The 17,019-nt window shown below is 41.6% G+C and overlaps 1 protein-coding gene across 1 annotated transcript; it reads right to left on the minus strand.

Moving 5' to 3' along the window:
• Positions 1 to 5,499: 5,499 nt before the first annotated feature.
• LOC115536361 (alpha-(1,3)-fucosyltransferase 9-like) lies at positions 5,500 to 15,529 on the minus strand. Its single transcript, XM_030348163.1, has 2 exons — positions 15,335 to 15,529; positions 5,500 to 8,621 (listed from the first exon to the last, which is right to left on the minus strand). The coding sequence occupies exon 2, from the start codon at positions 8,619 to 8,621 to the stop codon at positions 7,545 to 7,547; it is 1,077 nt and encodes a 358-aa protein (XP_030204023.1). The 5' UTR covers positions 15,335 to 15,529; the 3' UTR covers positions 5,500 to 7,544.
• Between the last annotated feature and the right edge of the window lie 1,490 nt (positions 15,530 to 17,019).

Genomic DNA, 17,019 nt, shown 5'->3' on the forward strand with positions numbered 1-17,019 from the left:
CACTGGAGTCTTCTGCATCTTTTGGCCTAGGCCACGCCCATTTGCGTCCATGAATATTTTTCGCTAAATCGCGAAAACCGCAAAACTGTTTTTTCGCTACTCCTCCCACATTTCTCGCCCGATCAACACCAAACTTTGCACACGGCATCTTCAGACGCACACGCAAAGAAATCGTAGAACAGTTTTTTGATCCGACCTTCGACGATGAAACGGGAGCGTTTGGAATATTAGTTTATGAGCAAAATTAGACGTGGAAAATCCAAAATCCCAAAAAATCCAAAATTACACATCGGATCGACTCCAAGTTTTACACACATGTTGGTGCTAACCTTAATGTCGTACGATAAAAATTTCGGAAAATTTCGCCATTAGGGGGCGCCATAAACGAGGAAATTGTATATCTTCTACAAAATTTAGCCGCGAAAACGCTACACTGACTTCTCGCTACTCCTACCACAGTCAAATCCTTTGTATCCACAGGTTCAGGGTAGCGTTTTAAACACATGCTTCGCGTTGTGCCGGCGAAACGCACATTTCTTGTCGCGTTGTGCCGGCGAAATGCACACTTCTTGGACCCCTGCATAACTGCTTGCAGTTCTAGTTGTCATTTCACTGCTGTCGTTCATTAAAGCAAGTGAACAAATGGAAAGTTGTTCTTATTTAAGGACATTTCACAGTGGTACGTTTACGCTATTATACACACACGCAATTTATCATGTGGAGAACGTTTGCTGTAGAGAAATTCCAAAGATAAAACTGATGAAAACTGATTAGGCTAAGCTACACCGTCTGTTGACAACGATGTCATGTCATATATCTATCATCTTCAGAGGATGCATATATATAAATATATATATTCTGAGGATGTTATATATATATATATATATATATATATATATATATATATATATATATATATATATATATATATATATATATATATATTTATATATATATATATATATATATAAAACATCCTCAGAAGATGAGTAGCCTACCACTATCCCCACAAAACGTTATAATAAACTTCTAGTAAACTATGTTGCATGATTAGATCATCTCTACCATATAGCAACAGTAATACCAGTCCACTAGTAATGGCAAACGAGTAATCCCACCATTCTCACCTGCTTGCTACCAACCAACTGCACCATTTGTTATATGAAGTCATTAGGGATACCATTTTTTGTAAATAACAATCCTACCCGAATAGATGTTGCTTCAGAAATACCAGTTACGAGAAATCTCAACTGTTCACTGTTGTCTAAGCCATCTATTTACTGTATAACAATCATTGTTATGTCTAACTAATCAGTGATTTAATTTTTTTTTCAATAAACGTATGACTGGAAAACAGATGTTGCTTCCTGAATCTGTATTGTTCTATGCAGTCATGTTGTACTCTGTGATGTCAAAGTCTCTTTACACGGTAGTTATTTTGTCTTATTGTATTTATTAGGTACTAAGACGAATGAACCAAGTGCCAAAATCAATAACCTGCATGACACAACATCCAGGCCTAGAGCCTGTGTGTCTAAACACATACAGTCTACAAAATATCTACAATATTTACCAGTATGATTATGGACCTGTGAGGCACACAACAGTTGAAGAGTAAGTAATTTTGGCTAAGCTCCTACTAAACAAAACCAAAGCAATATTATACTAATAATATTATTACGTGATTTGAATCAATTTACCATTAAAAGAAAAACAGAATAAAAGTATTAGGCCGCAAGCTACGGGGCCTTACCGTGCACCCCCACCTCCTAACAAAGCCAACTATTTTTTTATGTTCAGCATGGTCAGACCATTCAAAAATAGTAGGTTTCGTTGGGAGGTGGGGGGTGCACAGTCAGGCCCAGTATAGGCCCAGCCTATAAGAGGTTATTGTTTAAAACAGAAAGTTCTGATCCATGTCCCTTAGGCGTTTCAGGCATCTTGCCTATCGAAGCTTTGTAAGCTGGTGTTGGGGATATTTAGGACATAGTTGTCGGGTCATCATCCTTTCATGTGTGGTGCAGCGGATACGGCAGCAGTTCCCATCTGGTGACTACGTAGGCTTCAGACCACCTCTTGATTGAAGCGGGCAACCAGCTCAGCCTTTGGAGTGTGTGTATATTCCGCTGAAAGGTCTGGAGGGATGGGGATAGTCTTCATTTCCTCTTCAAATGATGTTGGGTCCTCAAAAACCTCCATGAGCAGCCTCAAGAGGTCATGTATATAGTCTGGTATAGCATTAGCATATAGCATTAACATACTAATGAATGTGGCCCTAACAATCTGTAAACTGATGTGTGTGTGTGTTTAAAGATTATCTTTTACAAACTTACTGAATGTTGGATCTGTTATCACAGGCTTCACAACACCTTCCCCCATCTTCGCCTTCGGAGGGAGAACTTTATAAACAGCCTGCCCTGCAGAAGTCGTAGCTTGCTCCCGTGATGCATTTTCATTGCGGTGCATTGATGCTAAATACAACCTATAGTAAATAAAAAAGCACAGCCATTAAACAACACAGAGTGTGCCTGACAATCATTCCAAACAATCATTCCAATCAACATTCCCATGAAGGGAAAAAACACATTCTTTGGAGCAAAACGCAGTATCAGACTGTGGAATGACTCCAGCGATGAAGTCTAGTGATGATGGCTGAGTTTTGCTGCATCATTCTGGACTTGTTTGTTAAGCAGTAGTTTCTCAGCTTTGTGAAGTGCAACTGACCCTTGAGTGAAAAAGGAACACACGGTGAAATATCAGTGGCATCATTGTAGCACTGTGTATTTTCTGAGTAGCCTAATGTTATTTGGCACATACCAGGTTGTAGCCATTTGTTGGGGTCCCTCGAGGCTCGTTCAGGATGCAGACGTTTGGGGAAAAGGGGGTCTTCATTTTTCATGAACATTTTGCAGGTGATTTAGCAGTGATGTCCACTTTGCCACTTTTTCCGGTCCAGTGGTTGACGACGTAGCGCACCAGTACACATGGTTCTTAATGCTCATATCAGCAAGATAAAAGACTTGATTTAGCAATGATGGAGTTTAAAAGTAAATTATGTACAGTTGTGTTTATTCAGGGCATATTCGATTTTCTTGGATTAACAGTAATTTAACACTATTGTGAAGATGGCCACCCCCACTCAAGAATCCCCGAACCCACGATCCACGAAGCTGGGGGTCCCGGGTCGCGTGCATGAGAACGAATCAATTGAAAAACGAGACAGATTGACGAGACATTTAAATATTTTATTAATCTGGCATGAACATGAAAATTCTGACGTGTCCATATATGGGCAGATTTAGAATAAGCCTTGTTTGCAGGTCTGCCCATTCAATATCTTACCTCCAAGGGGTAGTTAGCCCTCCTTTTCCCCTACCCCTCAATAAAATGACAATTATGACACCCCTACCCTGCCCTTGAGCGTGCAAAAGTGAGGGGTAGGGATGGGGGTTTGGGTGAAGGGGTGAATCTTGATTGGACCTAACTTGTCCTTCTTGGGCAAAACAAATGGGTCATCGTCTGCAGGCTCCTGATAGTCAGTTCATTTTCCACGGTGATGTCGGTGTCTCGCCGGTAGTTCAGCGTCAGGTTGAAGAGGATTTCCAGGACTGATTTCGTGAGCGTGTTGGTTGGGAACTGGTCAAAACACAAGGGTGTGGGGTGGCTGGGGATGCAGACATTGGTGTAGAGACCTACTCTAATCTCTGGGAGCGCTCTGTCAGAAAGTCTTTAATCCAATAACAGATGGGTTGTGAAAGACCCAAATCCATTAGTGGTGTAAGGGCCACCGGCCGGTTGTCGTTGAGGCTGCTGACAGTAGTCTTTTTTGGTAGAGGAATGATTGTGGAGGACTTCAGGCAGGGTGGGATCTTGCACTGGGACAGGGACTGGTTGAATATATCAGTGAAGACATCAGCCAGTTGGTCAGCGTAGTCTCTCAGCACTCTCCCCGTCACACCATCCGTCCAGCAGCTTTCCTAGGATTCACTGCCGTAGTGTGCGCCTCACCTCATGTGCCTGCACAGTGAAGATGTCGTTGCTGGGGGCTGGTGGAAGTGATGGGGCCACCTCCAGTGTCTCAGCCTCGAAGCGGGCAAATAAGCAATTTAGTTCCTCAGATAGCGAGGCATCAACGTTAGTTACTGTGAGGTTGCTGGACTTGTAGTTTGTGATGTGTTGGACCCCCTGCCACACCTGACGTGAGTTGTTGCTGCTGAAGTGGTCCTCAATCATCCTCTTATATGCTGTCTTGGCCTCCCTGATGCCTCTCTTCAGGCAGATTCTGGCAGCGCTGTAATGTACCTCATCTCCAGACCTGAAGGCGGTGTCCCTCTCCTTCAGCAGGGTCTCCTTCAGGGCCGTCATATACAAGTAAGTAAGTAAATAAGTAAGTACGTAAGTAAGTAAGAAAGTAAGTAGATAAATACTTAATAAATCCCCAAAGGGGATTATATATAAAAATATATTAAAAATATATATATTTTTATATAAAATATATATAAACAAAACATTTTTAAATGATATAGCCTCATTGAGATATTAACGTTATACTGATTATTACATATTGTAGCGCTATACACAGTATAAAATAAGGCTAATATAAATATTTGTAATGGTTTATCCTATCTTCTCCAGTGAGCTGTATGGACTTCAGGTGAAGAAATGCCTCTCCAACGGACAGATAACAATGCCTTTTTTTATGAATAAGGAGGTGTTGGAATTTCATAATCCCTGCCTTGAGTAGGAACGCCTACTTCTCACTCGTCTCCTTATTTGGCTCAAACCTTGACTAAATATAGGAAGGGAATGGAAGGTATTTTAAATGTATGCCCTGAAAACACTTACCTGTTGAAATTAAACTTGGAAAACCCACTGAACCCCCCCCCCCCCCCCATAAGTAGAGGGCTTGACATTCATTTGATTTGGACAAATTATAACAAATAAACTTGGTTTAATCCATATAACTTCTGGCTTAGTTTACAGAATATTCAGATGATATGTCGATATTACTTAATATGTATATAAAGGATATATGTATGTTTGTGTGTGTGTTTTCTCCCTTCATCAAGTCACTGGATTTGTCATTCAATCACATGTCCTTCCGTAACAAAGCTATGTGATGAAACATTACTATTTCTGTATTTTTCACATTCTGAACCCCAGGTAGAAGCACATTTCTGCGTGTCGTCATCTCCGTTTGGATTTGGACACACCCCCCTGTGGGACAAGTCTGAGCTACACTACTCTCCAGAAAAGGCCTCGCCCATCCCTTACCTCTTAATCAATACCAGCAACTCTGTGGTGACTGTGACAAGGATGGCAAGGAGCCACTCAACAAAATCTTGATTGTTTGCTGTCCTGGCTCCACGATGGTGGAACGTGCTCCCCGCTGACATCGGGACAGCTAAAAGCCGCTCTTCTGCTGCGAGCTGAAAACTCATCTGTTCAGATTGCATCTTGGGGATTGAAAAAATGAAAACAAATGATCTATCTCTTGGTTCTTTATTGTAGCACTGAAAAGTAGTTGCTATGCTTATTTTATGACTTTATTTACTCAAATGATTCTTGCACTTTTGGGATATATCTTCATTGTTGAATGCACTTACTTTAGTCGCTTTGGACAAAAGCGACAAACTATCTATTCTGTTGTTTAGTTTGGAGATCACGTTGGACAGGTAGTTGAGACACTCGAGTAGAAAACTAAAATCATAAAGTATGTATAAAATGGTTTATTGTTTCAGTTTCTTATTTGTGAAACAAGTTGGTGAGAAGGTGGGGTTACCGTAAATTCCCACCTGATCATAGATCATTTTTGGCCTATCCCAACAACAATTACATTTACTGTTTTGGATTCAAAAATAATTTCTCCTTGCAAAAGGCAAATGGCATGTGTACATTTGAGCCAGTTCGTTTTTTTTAAATATATTTCGTGCATACGTCAAGATCTTTTTTTTGTCCTATTTTCTGATCGCAGTAGCCTATGAAAGGGTAGGTTGCTAAGATCGCCTAGCTATGGATCCAAAAAAGAGAAAGATATATTAGCTGAAAACATCATACAACCCTGATATTCAGAAATTCTGCAATGCAATTCAGAAACAAAAATCTCATTAAACTTGATGCGAAAGGTAGGGTGTGTTTGATTATCTCATTATAACAAGTTGTTTTTCGTAGAAAAAACCCTGAGTGTTGCTGGGAATCAATGCAACAAGACTACTTAGCACTGAACTGGACAGTCAAAGTTAAACTATTAAAATGTTTACCAGTGTTGTAATTTTAAAGATGATTTTCATTTTCAGAAACAGTGTTAGGCTGATATTTTCTATGATGCAATGATATTCATTTCATTTGCAGAAACATGGACTAAGGCTGCAGGGCTAGACCTACTTCATTTCAACTTGAATTATTTTTGATTTTTCCTGCTTTCCTCCCTTTATGTCTGGTTAAATATTACATTCACTTCAATAAAAAAACGTTGCTTGTTTTGTAGCCTATGTTTTATGCAATTGCTTATATTCATTGAATAAACTAAAATTGTTGTATATGCCTATACAGGCTATTTAATTTCTAAAGTAGCGAAATAGCTTTTGCAAAAAGATATTATGCAACCCCAGACAGATTTCCATGCCCCATTTCTAAACAAAAATGGCCCTTTACAAAGAAAAGGTTGCCGACCCCTGTGCTAGACCAACCCAGATTACCCAGCTTTTAAAGGTCTCCCGGAATCTCCAGCAGATGTCGCAGGTAGCAGTAATCACTGTCATGTTAGCTTAAGGAGCCAGTGAACCCAAAACCACAATTTTATGGTTTCAAACGTGTTCATTTGTCTTATATGATCGTCAAGATAGTAATCTATGCCTTTTAATCAATATTACTGAAATAAGTCCCAGATTTAGAGAAAAAAGCGGTGAAATGCTATGTTTTTGCTGTGCTCACCAAAAAAATAAATGAAAGGGGACATATTATACCACCATGTATGAGTGTGATTTGCCGTACAATCCGTTTTGAAAATCTGCCCCATATGACATCACTAGTGGGCGTGTCCACCTAGATCTGTGCTGGATAGATCAGTCTACCAGCCTACTCAGTGGACTGAAGTAATCATCGCTCATCTATCCAGCACAGATAAAGGTGTCCCCATTAACGTTCCATTCTGCTGCGAAAGCAGGTGGCGTTCTTTTTCGGACGTCAGACTACCTTTTCCGAGGTAGTCTCTCTGAGCTCCCCCTAAGCAGTGATGTATTTAATGTCGGTATTTAAGTGTAGGTTCAGCTTCCCGGACACCTATAGTATAACGCTACGTTGTGTGGCGCATTTCAAATAAAACATTGCTTATTATAACGCTCATAACAATTACACAACGACACAGTACAAAAAAACTATCATAAAGTTGGCGTGGGACATAACGATAACACGCTGCCTCTTTCCTAAAACTCAGCCCAAACTGCTTTTTTTTTCATAACATAGTGTTCACATTCCATCTCAAACAGTTAAGAGTTCACTGACTCTTTAATACAGGTACAAAATTAATTTGCAAACCCTTCAGTTCAGGAAAAGAACCATCTGTAAAGATCTGGTTTGACACGGTAGGCTTTGTCCTTCGACATGTGCTCACACGCCAGACAGATGGGGTGAATGAACTCATTCTCCGTGGACAGGAGATGAGGTGTGACAGTGTAAAACTCTCTCCATTCAAAGTACCGCATATACTCTGTGTGGCTCTGGTCCAAGTGGAGCAGAAAGTCTGCTAGTGACTCAGGGTCCTTGAAGTCATCAACATGAATGAAGGATTCGGCCGGAAAAAACTCCTCATAGTTCTCTCTGGGTGGGCCCATCACTACAGGAACCGTCCCCGCCACCAGTGGCCCGTTCAACTTCTCTGTGATGTAGTCTCTGTGTAACGAGTTCTCAAACGACAGATAGAACTTACATCTAGCGAGAGTTGGGTAATAGTCGTCATAGGACAATGGTTGTCCGGAAAATGCTGCGCCAAACACATGAATGTCAATGTGGTTGGCCAGTTGTTTATAATACAGTTCCCTTGCACTCGTTCCACTGCTTGGATTGTTATTACTCACAATCCAACATACCAGCTTGTCCTTCTTTGGCAAAACAAACGGGTCATTGGTGTTCGTCTGCGGGCTCCTGATAGTCAGTTCGTTCCTCACGGTGATGTCGGCGTCTCGCCGGTAGCTCAACGTCAGGTTGAAGAGGTTTTCCAGGCCTGATTTCTTGAGCGTGTTGGTCGGGGACTCCACGTTAAACCAGATCCACTTCTGGAAAGACGGGCAGGGGGCCCTCGGCATGTACCACTGAAATGGGCCGATGTCTTTGTGGTAGAAAATGACCACGTCAGCCACGCTGTACAGGGACCTCTGAGCTGTCAGCGCGCAGCTATCGACTTGGAAGTGTGTGGAACAGGCCTTGAAGTTAAACTTCACACCAAGCGGCCAGAACCACAGCAACACTATGGGTTTGCCTGAGGACTGTTCTGCTTCTTCATCATAGAACTCCTCATCTGGGCAAATAAGGTCTTGTTTTTTAGAAAGATTGTTTAGAAGAAAGAAGAGCGTAATGATGCACATAAATCCAAGGGCAGCTGCCTTGTGCTTCAACAATATCATCTGTGGAAGGAGAAAAAATATGTGTTGAATGCACACAAGTTAAAAAATGTAATACTTTCATGACTAGCAGACAACTGTTGTGAGGGCCTTTCTAGCAAAAATAGTCTGGTTGCCAGATGAATAAGTTAGGTGAACCTCACAGTCAGTGTTGGGAGCGTTACTTAAAAAAAGTAATTAGTTATAGTTACTCACTACTTGTTCGAAAAATCGGTGTGTGTGTGTGTGTCGCGCGTGTCCTGGCTTCTGTGTAAAAACACTGGCTCCGATTGGCTACCATGAAACATGACTCTGCCTTTGCCAATCATAATCGCTTATCTCGTTGTTAACCCACCCAGTCTCCTCACTAGCAGTTTGTGTTTGGAGCCAGGGATGGTAACGGCGTTGTAACAATGGAAACAGCAATTAGTTAGATTACCCGGTTGATGAAAAAAAAACAGCGTTACCTAACGCCATTCTTTTAAACAGCGTTATTACAAACACCGCTCGCAGTTGGATGTATACAAAGTTTTATTGCAATTTCTTGTTTTTATATCGTGACTCATTCAGAATCAAGACGATGCAACTTAGGCACCATTGAGCATTTTGATTTGTGACCTTGATAAAGTATAAGCAAAATTTCAAATAACTAAAAAATAATTTCAAAAAACTAACAACAATTTAGCTCTATATAGTTTGACCGTGAGAAATTGAAGGCTATAGTACACATTGTAATGATTGAACTAAGAGTTATTAAACTAACATTTTACAAAAGAAAGTAACAAATCCTTTCTACAATGAATTCGAAATATGTTCAACTTTTTCGGCAGCGACGGATCCGTCATCCAATCAGATCACGTATGCAAATGTAGGCACTGTGACACTACTCGGGCTCTGACGACCTTGGAAACCTCCCCCATCCGTCAGCCAAGCCTTCTGAGTCCTTTGACTGACGGTGCAGTGGGCATGAGGCGTAATGCCTCGTGCCCACTGCCTCCGTCCGTTGACTGATTCCCATTGACTTTGAATGGGGACGGACACGCAATGCATTGTGGATCCGTGCGCTCTGTCAAAAAGTTGGACAATTTTCAACTTTTTCGGTAGCGACGGATCCGTCTTCCAATCAGATCGCTTATGCAAATTTAAGCACTGTTACACTAGGGCGGGCTCTGACGACCCTGGAAAGCTCCCCTATCCGTCAGCCATGCCTTCCGACGTCCTTTGACTGACGGTGCAGTGGGCACGAGGCGTATCTGCTCCCGACAAGCTGGCTGTTGCCTTGCATGCCATACTCTGCAGTTGGCGTGCAAATGTGTGCATGAATAGTTGTTGGATAAAAGCGTCAGCTAAATTCCCTAACTGTTAATGTAAATAATAATAATAATAATTTATCCGTTTTTTATAGCCCTTTTACTTTTAACCTTTCCGACCTTTTACTGAAGCTAATCAAAGCCGGGGGTGCTGGAATCAGAAGTTTCAGAAGTTTTGTGTTTTCCCTCTTTTGTCTGCCGCTCTATTAAAAACTGTTTGTGAGCCATAGCCTAAATTTACTGCAACCTACTAGTGTTTTCTACCAGAGTTTGAAGGTTATTTGAAGTTGTCTCGCTGTCTTGATTAAAATAAAAATCACCGACATTTCAACATAATCTCTCCATAATTGACATTCTCAAGTAAGGCTGAATCAACGTTTATCAGTTAGTCAGCTGAACTTTATATGCATTCATATTTATCATGCCATGAAACTGACAACGGTGAATATACATTAGATTCAGACAAGCTTCCCTGGTGGCAAGTGGTAGCATAAGAGTTTGAATCTTGGCAGTATGAAGTTGTTTGCTGTAGTTAATTAATACAAAATTGGCAGTGGCCCCACTAGTTCCAGCGCCCCTGATCCAAGCAGTGTGACATTGCTTTTATAAAGCAGTATAGTTAACAGTTCTCAATTCATAAGTTAACAGTAATAAGCTTAACATTTATCAGGGGGAAAAGCACAAAGTGCTAGGAAACCTATTGTAATCGTTAGTTTAATTATTATTAGGGATAATGGACCAAGCACAGTGTGCTTGGACCAAAGGGGTATTCCATCAAAGTCGCTAACGAAAGCGGCGCTTAGTTGATTAAGCCTGGTTAGAACTAACGCCAACTTCCACTTGAGGCTAAAACCGTTCCATCAACCCAGTTCAGCCACGCCTTGCTCAGGTTAGTTCAAGCCAGGCTTACGTTATCGTGGATTACGCGACCTCACAAGATATGTAACCAGCCCAGAACCGTGAATGTCGAATCATGGATCAAATGTCCGAAAAGGACAGAGCGGGATCTTTTCCAGAGGCGAACAGATGCTGCTTGTGGAGGTTCTATGAGGAGTACAAGCATAAAATAACTAAAAAAGGGAACACCGTAACCCTTAATAAAAACAGGGAGGCCACCTGGCAATAAAATAGCCGATCTTTTTAATTGATTAAGTAGTATTAAGTGTAACATATTTTAATGTAATGATGGCTATTGATTACAAATCAGGGAGATAGTCTTGTGGTAACGTGTCAGACTTGCACCCGGTCGTCCGGGGTTCAATGGCATGAAAAAACTTTTCATGCCATTCATTTTCCTTATTTGAACAGGTATATTCTAAATTGACTGAACATAGTATTTTTCTCAACAGAAGTCGTCTTGGCTGCCTTCCGTGAAACTCACCTGAATGGAATTTATGTGGCTGCAATATCCTATGCAGCATTGTCTTTGTCATTGTGACAAAGAATTATCAATAACATTAATATTAACATTAACTTTACCATGGGTTTTTTTAAGTTGTATTTGGGTTCTAGCGATAAGTAAGACATATTTATTACATAAAAAGTCAATTGTTAGGCCTAATTTCTCTGATATAAAGGAAATTACAAAAATTAAGCCAACGGCAGGAATTCAATGACATGCCCAGGACGCAAACTCGGGTCGCCCGTGCTATATGGCAGATGCTAGACCACTCATCCAACTGTTGTTTCCCAATTTTGATAGAATACAGACACTTGTCTAAAAAATTGTTTAAAAAATATCCCCAATAACAATAGATAGCAATTCTTTTCATTATTTTATTTTCATAATTTAATCTTAGACCCTTGGTGAAAATATTGGCTGTTTGTACTTCATATATGTACATTTATGACAAAATCGTGAGGACTAGGCTTGGCGGAACCTTCTGATGGCACACTTGTTTCCGACGGATAGGACTTCTATGAAACACCGCTCAAGTAAGCCTGACAGTTTACCTGGTACCAACTAGGATCATTTGGTCGGATAAACTGCCATGGTTACTTAGCGGAGATTCCCTTAAGTCACGTTGATGGAACGCAACTCTAGCTTAAAGTACCTAGGCTAAGCGAAATAAGCCCGGCTTTGCCTTTAGCTTGGTTGATGGAAAACCCACCAAGTTTCCAACTCTGAATGCATGGCTACGTCTCCCTCTGATACCCACAAGGGTTTCCATCAATCTTTGACTACCAGCTGGTTAACCAATACTATAGTTTTATTGAGGAGCAGAGCTGTTATCAGCATCCTTAGACCTGACAATACTGTATAAGTCCATGCTTTTGCCAATGCATTGGACTTCACCTTGCGGAGCTCTTAGTGGGACGCAGGGCGAACTCCCATCTGGGAACTTCTCCTTGCGGAGCTCTTAGACAGACGCATATGAGGCCTCGGATTATTATGATTGTTTAATTGTTTGTTCGATGTTTGTTTTATGTTTGTTCTATGATTGTTCTATGGTGTTGTACCTTTATTACTCTATTCGATTACCGTAATACTAATTGTTATACGTTCGGATGACTCTTTATTCCTACAGTTTAGACAGAAACAATTGACATGGTCCGACTTCCCTACAGAGTGGCGCTATAATATGCACCTTAAGTGCTGGCTTACCCTGGAAATCCAGAGTTCTCAAAAGAGCACAATTTGAATATGCTCAGCGAGTCACTCTGGAAATTATTAATATAGGCATTCCCTGATTCCCCTGGATCCGAACATAAACCAATCACACCGGTGTATCTGATATAGGCGGGTCAGAAGCGAGCTAAACAGAGGACGACAGCGCTGCTACGGAATCAGTCAGTAAACATTGCAAGATGGCTACGGATGTACACGGGTGGACATAACTGGTATGCAATTACCCAAGCGCCCATAATCAGGGATGTATAACGTCACTTGTGTCACTACAACGCTTTTGCATAACTAACGGGATATCAAAAATTGCACACACTGGAGAACTGCGCAAAATCAGCAACGCAACGTTCCTTTTGAGAGATATTCAAACGCTCCGTGGACAAGCTGCTGCAGTTTGATTCAAAGAAAAAGTGGAGCAAAAAATACTGTGCTTAAGAAGTTGTGTATTGTAAGTGGAATCTCCTTTGTGAAACTGGGTAACTTTCATAAGATTACTCGTGGGGCTATGTGTGGGGTGCATACCAAAAACCATCTCCTGGTACTCACTAAAAAAGTTATGTGCACCCCTGGCTATAGTAATAGGTCAAATATGCAAACTTGGAACAAGGATATCTCGTGACCCCTTTAACTTACAGTCATAGAATTTTGCCCACACATGCATATTCTCATGGTGAACTAATCTGCCTCAACCTATGACTTCCTTTGGATAGATTTATTGGTAACACTTTATAATAAGGTGCCATAATAAATAGCAAACTAGTCATTACCTAACCCTTTGTTAATATTTGTTGATTGTTACTAAAGTATTTATTTGGCACAAGTTAATAGTTCTTTTTCACTGACCAGAGAGTGTCACTGGTTAGGGTTAGGGTAAGGGTTGCGTGTAAGGGTTCGGGCCGTTTGTTATGGTTAGGGTTAGGGCCGTGTGTTAGGGTTATGGCCGTGTATTAGGGTTAGGGTCGTGTTAGGGTTGTGCAAACAACTAATATTTAATTAATGATGAAAAAACTATTAACTTGTGCCAAATAGATATGGCTATTCCAGCGTTGTCAACCATATAAAAACCAAAAAGGTCTTAATTGTCTGAATCAGGGTCTTAATGGTCTATCAGGGTCTTAATGGTCTGCGTCAGGGTCTTTATGGTCTGTCTTAATGTTCTGGGGCCGGGTGGGGCGGCACACCACATTGAACAAATATGTGCACAGGTTCAGCCAGCCATCACCCCACACAACCGGAGAGATCTCCTGCAGTGCTAAATGGAGCACCAGGCCGTTATCATTGTTTACAAAGTTATAACAACGAATGGGAGTGCCAACACCACCACCATCCATGCTTGTCTGGAGGAGCCTGGTTAAAGTCAAGTAGGTGGAGTGTGGCATCTTTCTTGCTACACTGGCGCCCAATGTGGGGCCTCACAAGACAGAGAAAGGACCCAGAGGGACTGTCCGGGGACGCACACAAGCAGCGGCGACAGGGGAGCCTGCACCCAGCTCCAGCCCATTCCCAAACAGTGTAGCGGAGCCCATCGGAGGACACGCCCAGCAGCCCAGTCACACCTCTGAAAGCCGGCACATCCACCGAAGACCCATGCTCCAGAATGGAGATGGGGATAGGGACATGTTGCCCTGGGAGAGGGTGGCCATACCACGGGCATTGAGGGCTTTACAGACAGCGGACCGCAGTTTTCTAATTCAAACTTCGGACACTTTGTAGAGGAATGGAACTTTGATTACAGCATCAAGTCCTCACTACCCACCGTCAAAGGCTAAGTGGAAAGTCAGTCCAGGCAGAATGCCAACACAAAAGACAGTGGAATAGGCTTCTACCAAACCCTCAACATGACTTGAGTGTAGTATGCCACCAGCACACGATATATTGTAGTCAATTTATTTGCATGAATTAAGAACAACTTTCACGTAAATTAATGATGAACAACATTCATGAAATTAATGTTGGTAGATTTGGAACTTGCATATTTTTATCTTCAATCTAGCAGTCAGGCATGGCTAGCTCAGTGTTATAGCTTCTCAACACAAAGGAAAGATGAGTGATGAGATAAGGTATATTGTTGTAGTTATACATGATGCACTGACTTGTTTTTAATCAAATGTGATAGGTCGATGCCTTTACATGCACTTTAAACACAATTGATAATGAGTATCATAGAAGATGAAAAATATTTTCACAAAGCAATTATTATATATGTATGTATCATATATCAATCATGGGGCCCTATCTTGGACCATGCACAATTTACTTTCTAATCCGACGCATGTATCATTGCAAGTTTGCACCAGGCGCAAAGCTGATTTCCCCCCGCAGCAAACTCGCGACAATAAACTTGCGCCCTTAGAGGCGTGTCTGCGAAAAACAGAGGTGTGTTCCGGCGCAAATGATACATGGTGCTATCTAACTGATCGATTTTTCAATTGCGCCACTGACCGGCGCTTACCTTCTCTAAATGGCCTAGCGGAGAGCGCAGTTGGTGCTGCTATTTTGACGTGCCTAGGCAGGTTGGAACTGTAACATAAGCTTACACACACATAGACTATACACGGCACAAACATGCAAACAAATAACCAAACTGAAATATTATGGCATCAACGATTGTTCATGTGGGAAACTGCATAGAAAAGCAGGTGGATTTGCGGGTGTGTGCACCCATCTGTGAAAATATATGCAAACTAAACACGTAACGCATAATACAGTCCATGGCAATGTATATTAACGGGCACATGCATATTATGAACGCCAGTTCATAAAAATTGTAACTCAAGTTCTCATTTATTGTTCAAACATACCTCTTTTGACTCAAGGGATGAAAATGCTATAGATGTCCACGCGTAAAGGCTTATTGTTAAAAGGAAGTGTTGCAACGCATGAAGGTAAAGGGTAGTTCAGCCCACCAAACTCAGTGGTCCGAAGTTCATGCAAGTTATCCCACAGAGGCCGCCGTCAAAAAGCAAATATACTGACTGGTGCGCTTGCCTTACTAATGCTTTAACATACATGATTGTGCAAGCGACTGAAATACCGGAAAGACTGGTCTCTGGCGAGGTGGAGTAACCTCTGTTTTGCCAGGAGATAGATATTGTTATCGTCTATCGTCAGGCATGGTTAGGTCTCAGTCGTGTAGCCCCTCAACATAAAGGGACCATGAGCATCTCCTCAATACATGTCCCCCATGTTATAATAGAGGGTTAGGGTTAAGTTTTTCACAGATGTTCTCTTTAGATATTCAGATAGTACTATAAAGTATGGGTCAATTGTTTGAATTCAGTCGTAAATCACATTATGTGTTTAATGGTTTGGGTCCAGCTGGAAGCAGGTATATTATTATGTTAAAAAAAACGTACTGTTAAACCTCTCAGTTGTGAAGCAGCCCCTTGGTACTATAGATTATTACCTTATGATTGCTTTGCCATCAACCAGCAACTTCAAATACGTAACATTTGTCAGAATAAAACACACACACACACACACACACACACACACACACACACACACACACACACAAACACACACACACACACACACACACACACACACACACACACACACACACACACACACACACACACACACACAGATAGACTAACAAAAGCACACATACACCCACATAAACACAATTCTAAGCCATATATTGTAAATTCTGTAATTGCTGTGAGAGAGTTCTGGGGATTTGTTTATACAAATGAGGAGTCTGGCTCAATATGTGGGAAGAGGGAAATAGTCCTTCAACCAGTGGCGTAGCCAGCAGTACGCCATTAGGCTAAACATTTTAAACTTGCGCAAAACTGCATGATCGTAGCTTCAGACCTCCTCGCCCGACAGACAGGCCTAATGTCAAATGGCTTCGCTCCAGTGGAAGGGCTCTCACAGCAAAGTTCAGGAGGGGAGGGGGGGGAGCTGCCGGCTATATGAGACTTGACTGATTCCTGAGCTCTTAGCGGAGTGCAGACTTGTGCGCCTCTTTTAGATGGTGAACATATCTCTCTCTCTCGCCCTCTGATTGGATGGGTAAGACTGACAAGTAGGCGGGCTTAGGCCTGTCCAGGCCCAGCCGTGGCTACGCCTCTGTCTTCAACACAGGGCAGCTACATCAGAGGTTGCTACAATCTATAGAAGAAGACTTGACTAGGGAGTCCATAATGCCCAGAGGCCATCCAGCAGTGCAGGTTATTTATTGTCATCGACACAAGTGTCTAAATGGGACTTTGGCAAGCACAACGTACTGACCGTACTAATTGGCCCACCTGCTGGCAGGTTTCAGTCTGATATATGATTTGATGATTTGACTTTGGCACCCTCTCCACTCAAAAATATTGAAATGGTTCAATATATTTATCAACATATATCACAAACCTGCAGTAACCCCAAGCAGACCTGTCATTGGATCGGAGAAGGTTATTAGGAAAGCAATATCTTAATTGTCAACAGATAACCTCAACGAATAATGAACAGCTATCTAATCTATGAACAATGT

Source organism: Gadus morhua, chromosome 22 (assembly GCF_902167405.1).
Source record: "Gadus morhua chromosome 22, gadMor3.0, whole genome shotgun sequence".
Lineage (NCBI taxonomy): Eukaryota > Metazoa > Chordata > Actinopteri > Gadiformes > Gadidae > Gadus > Gadus morhua.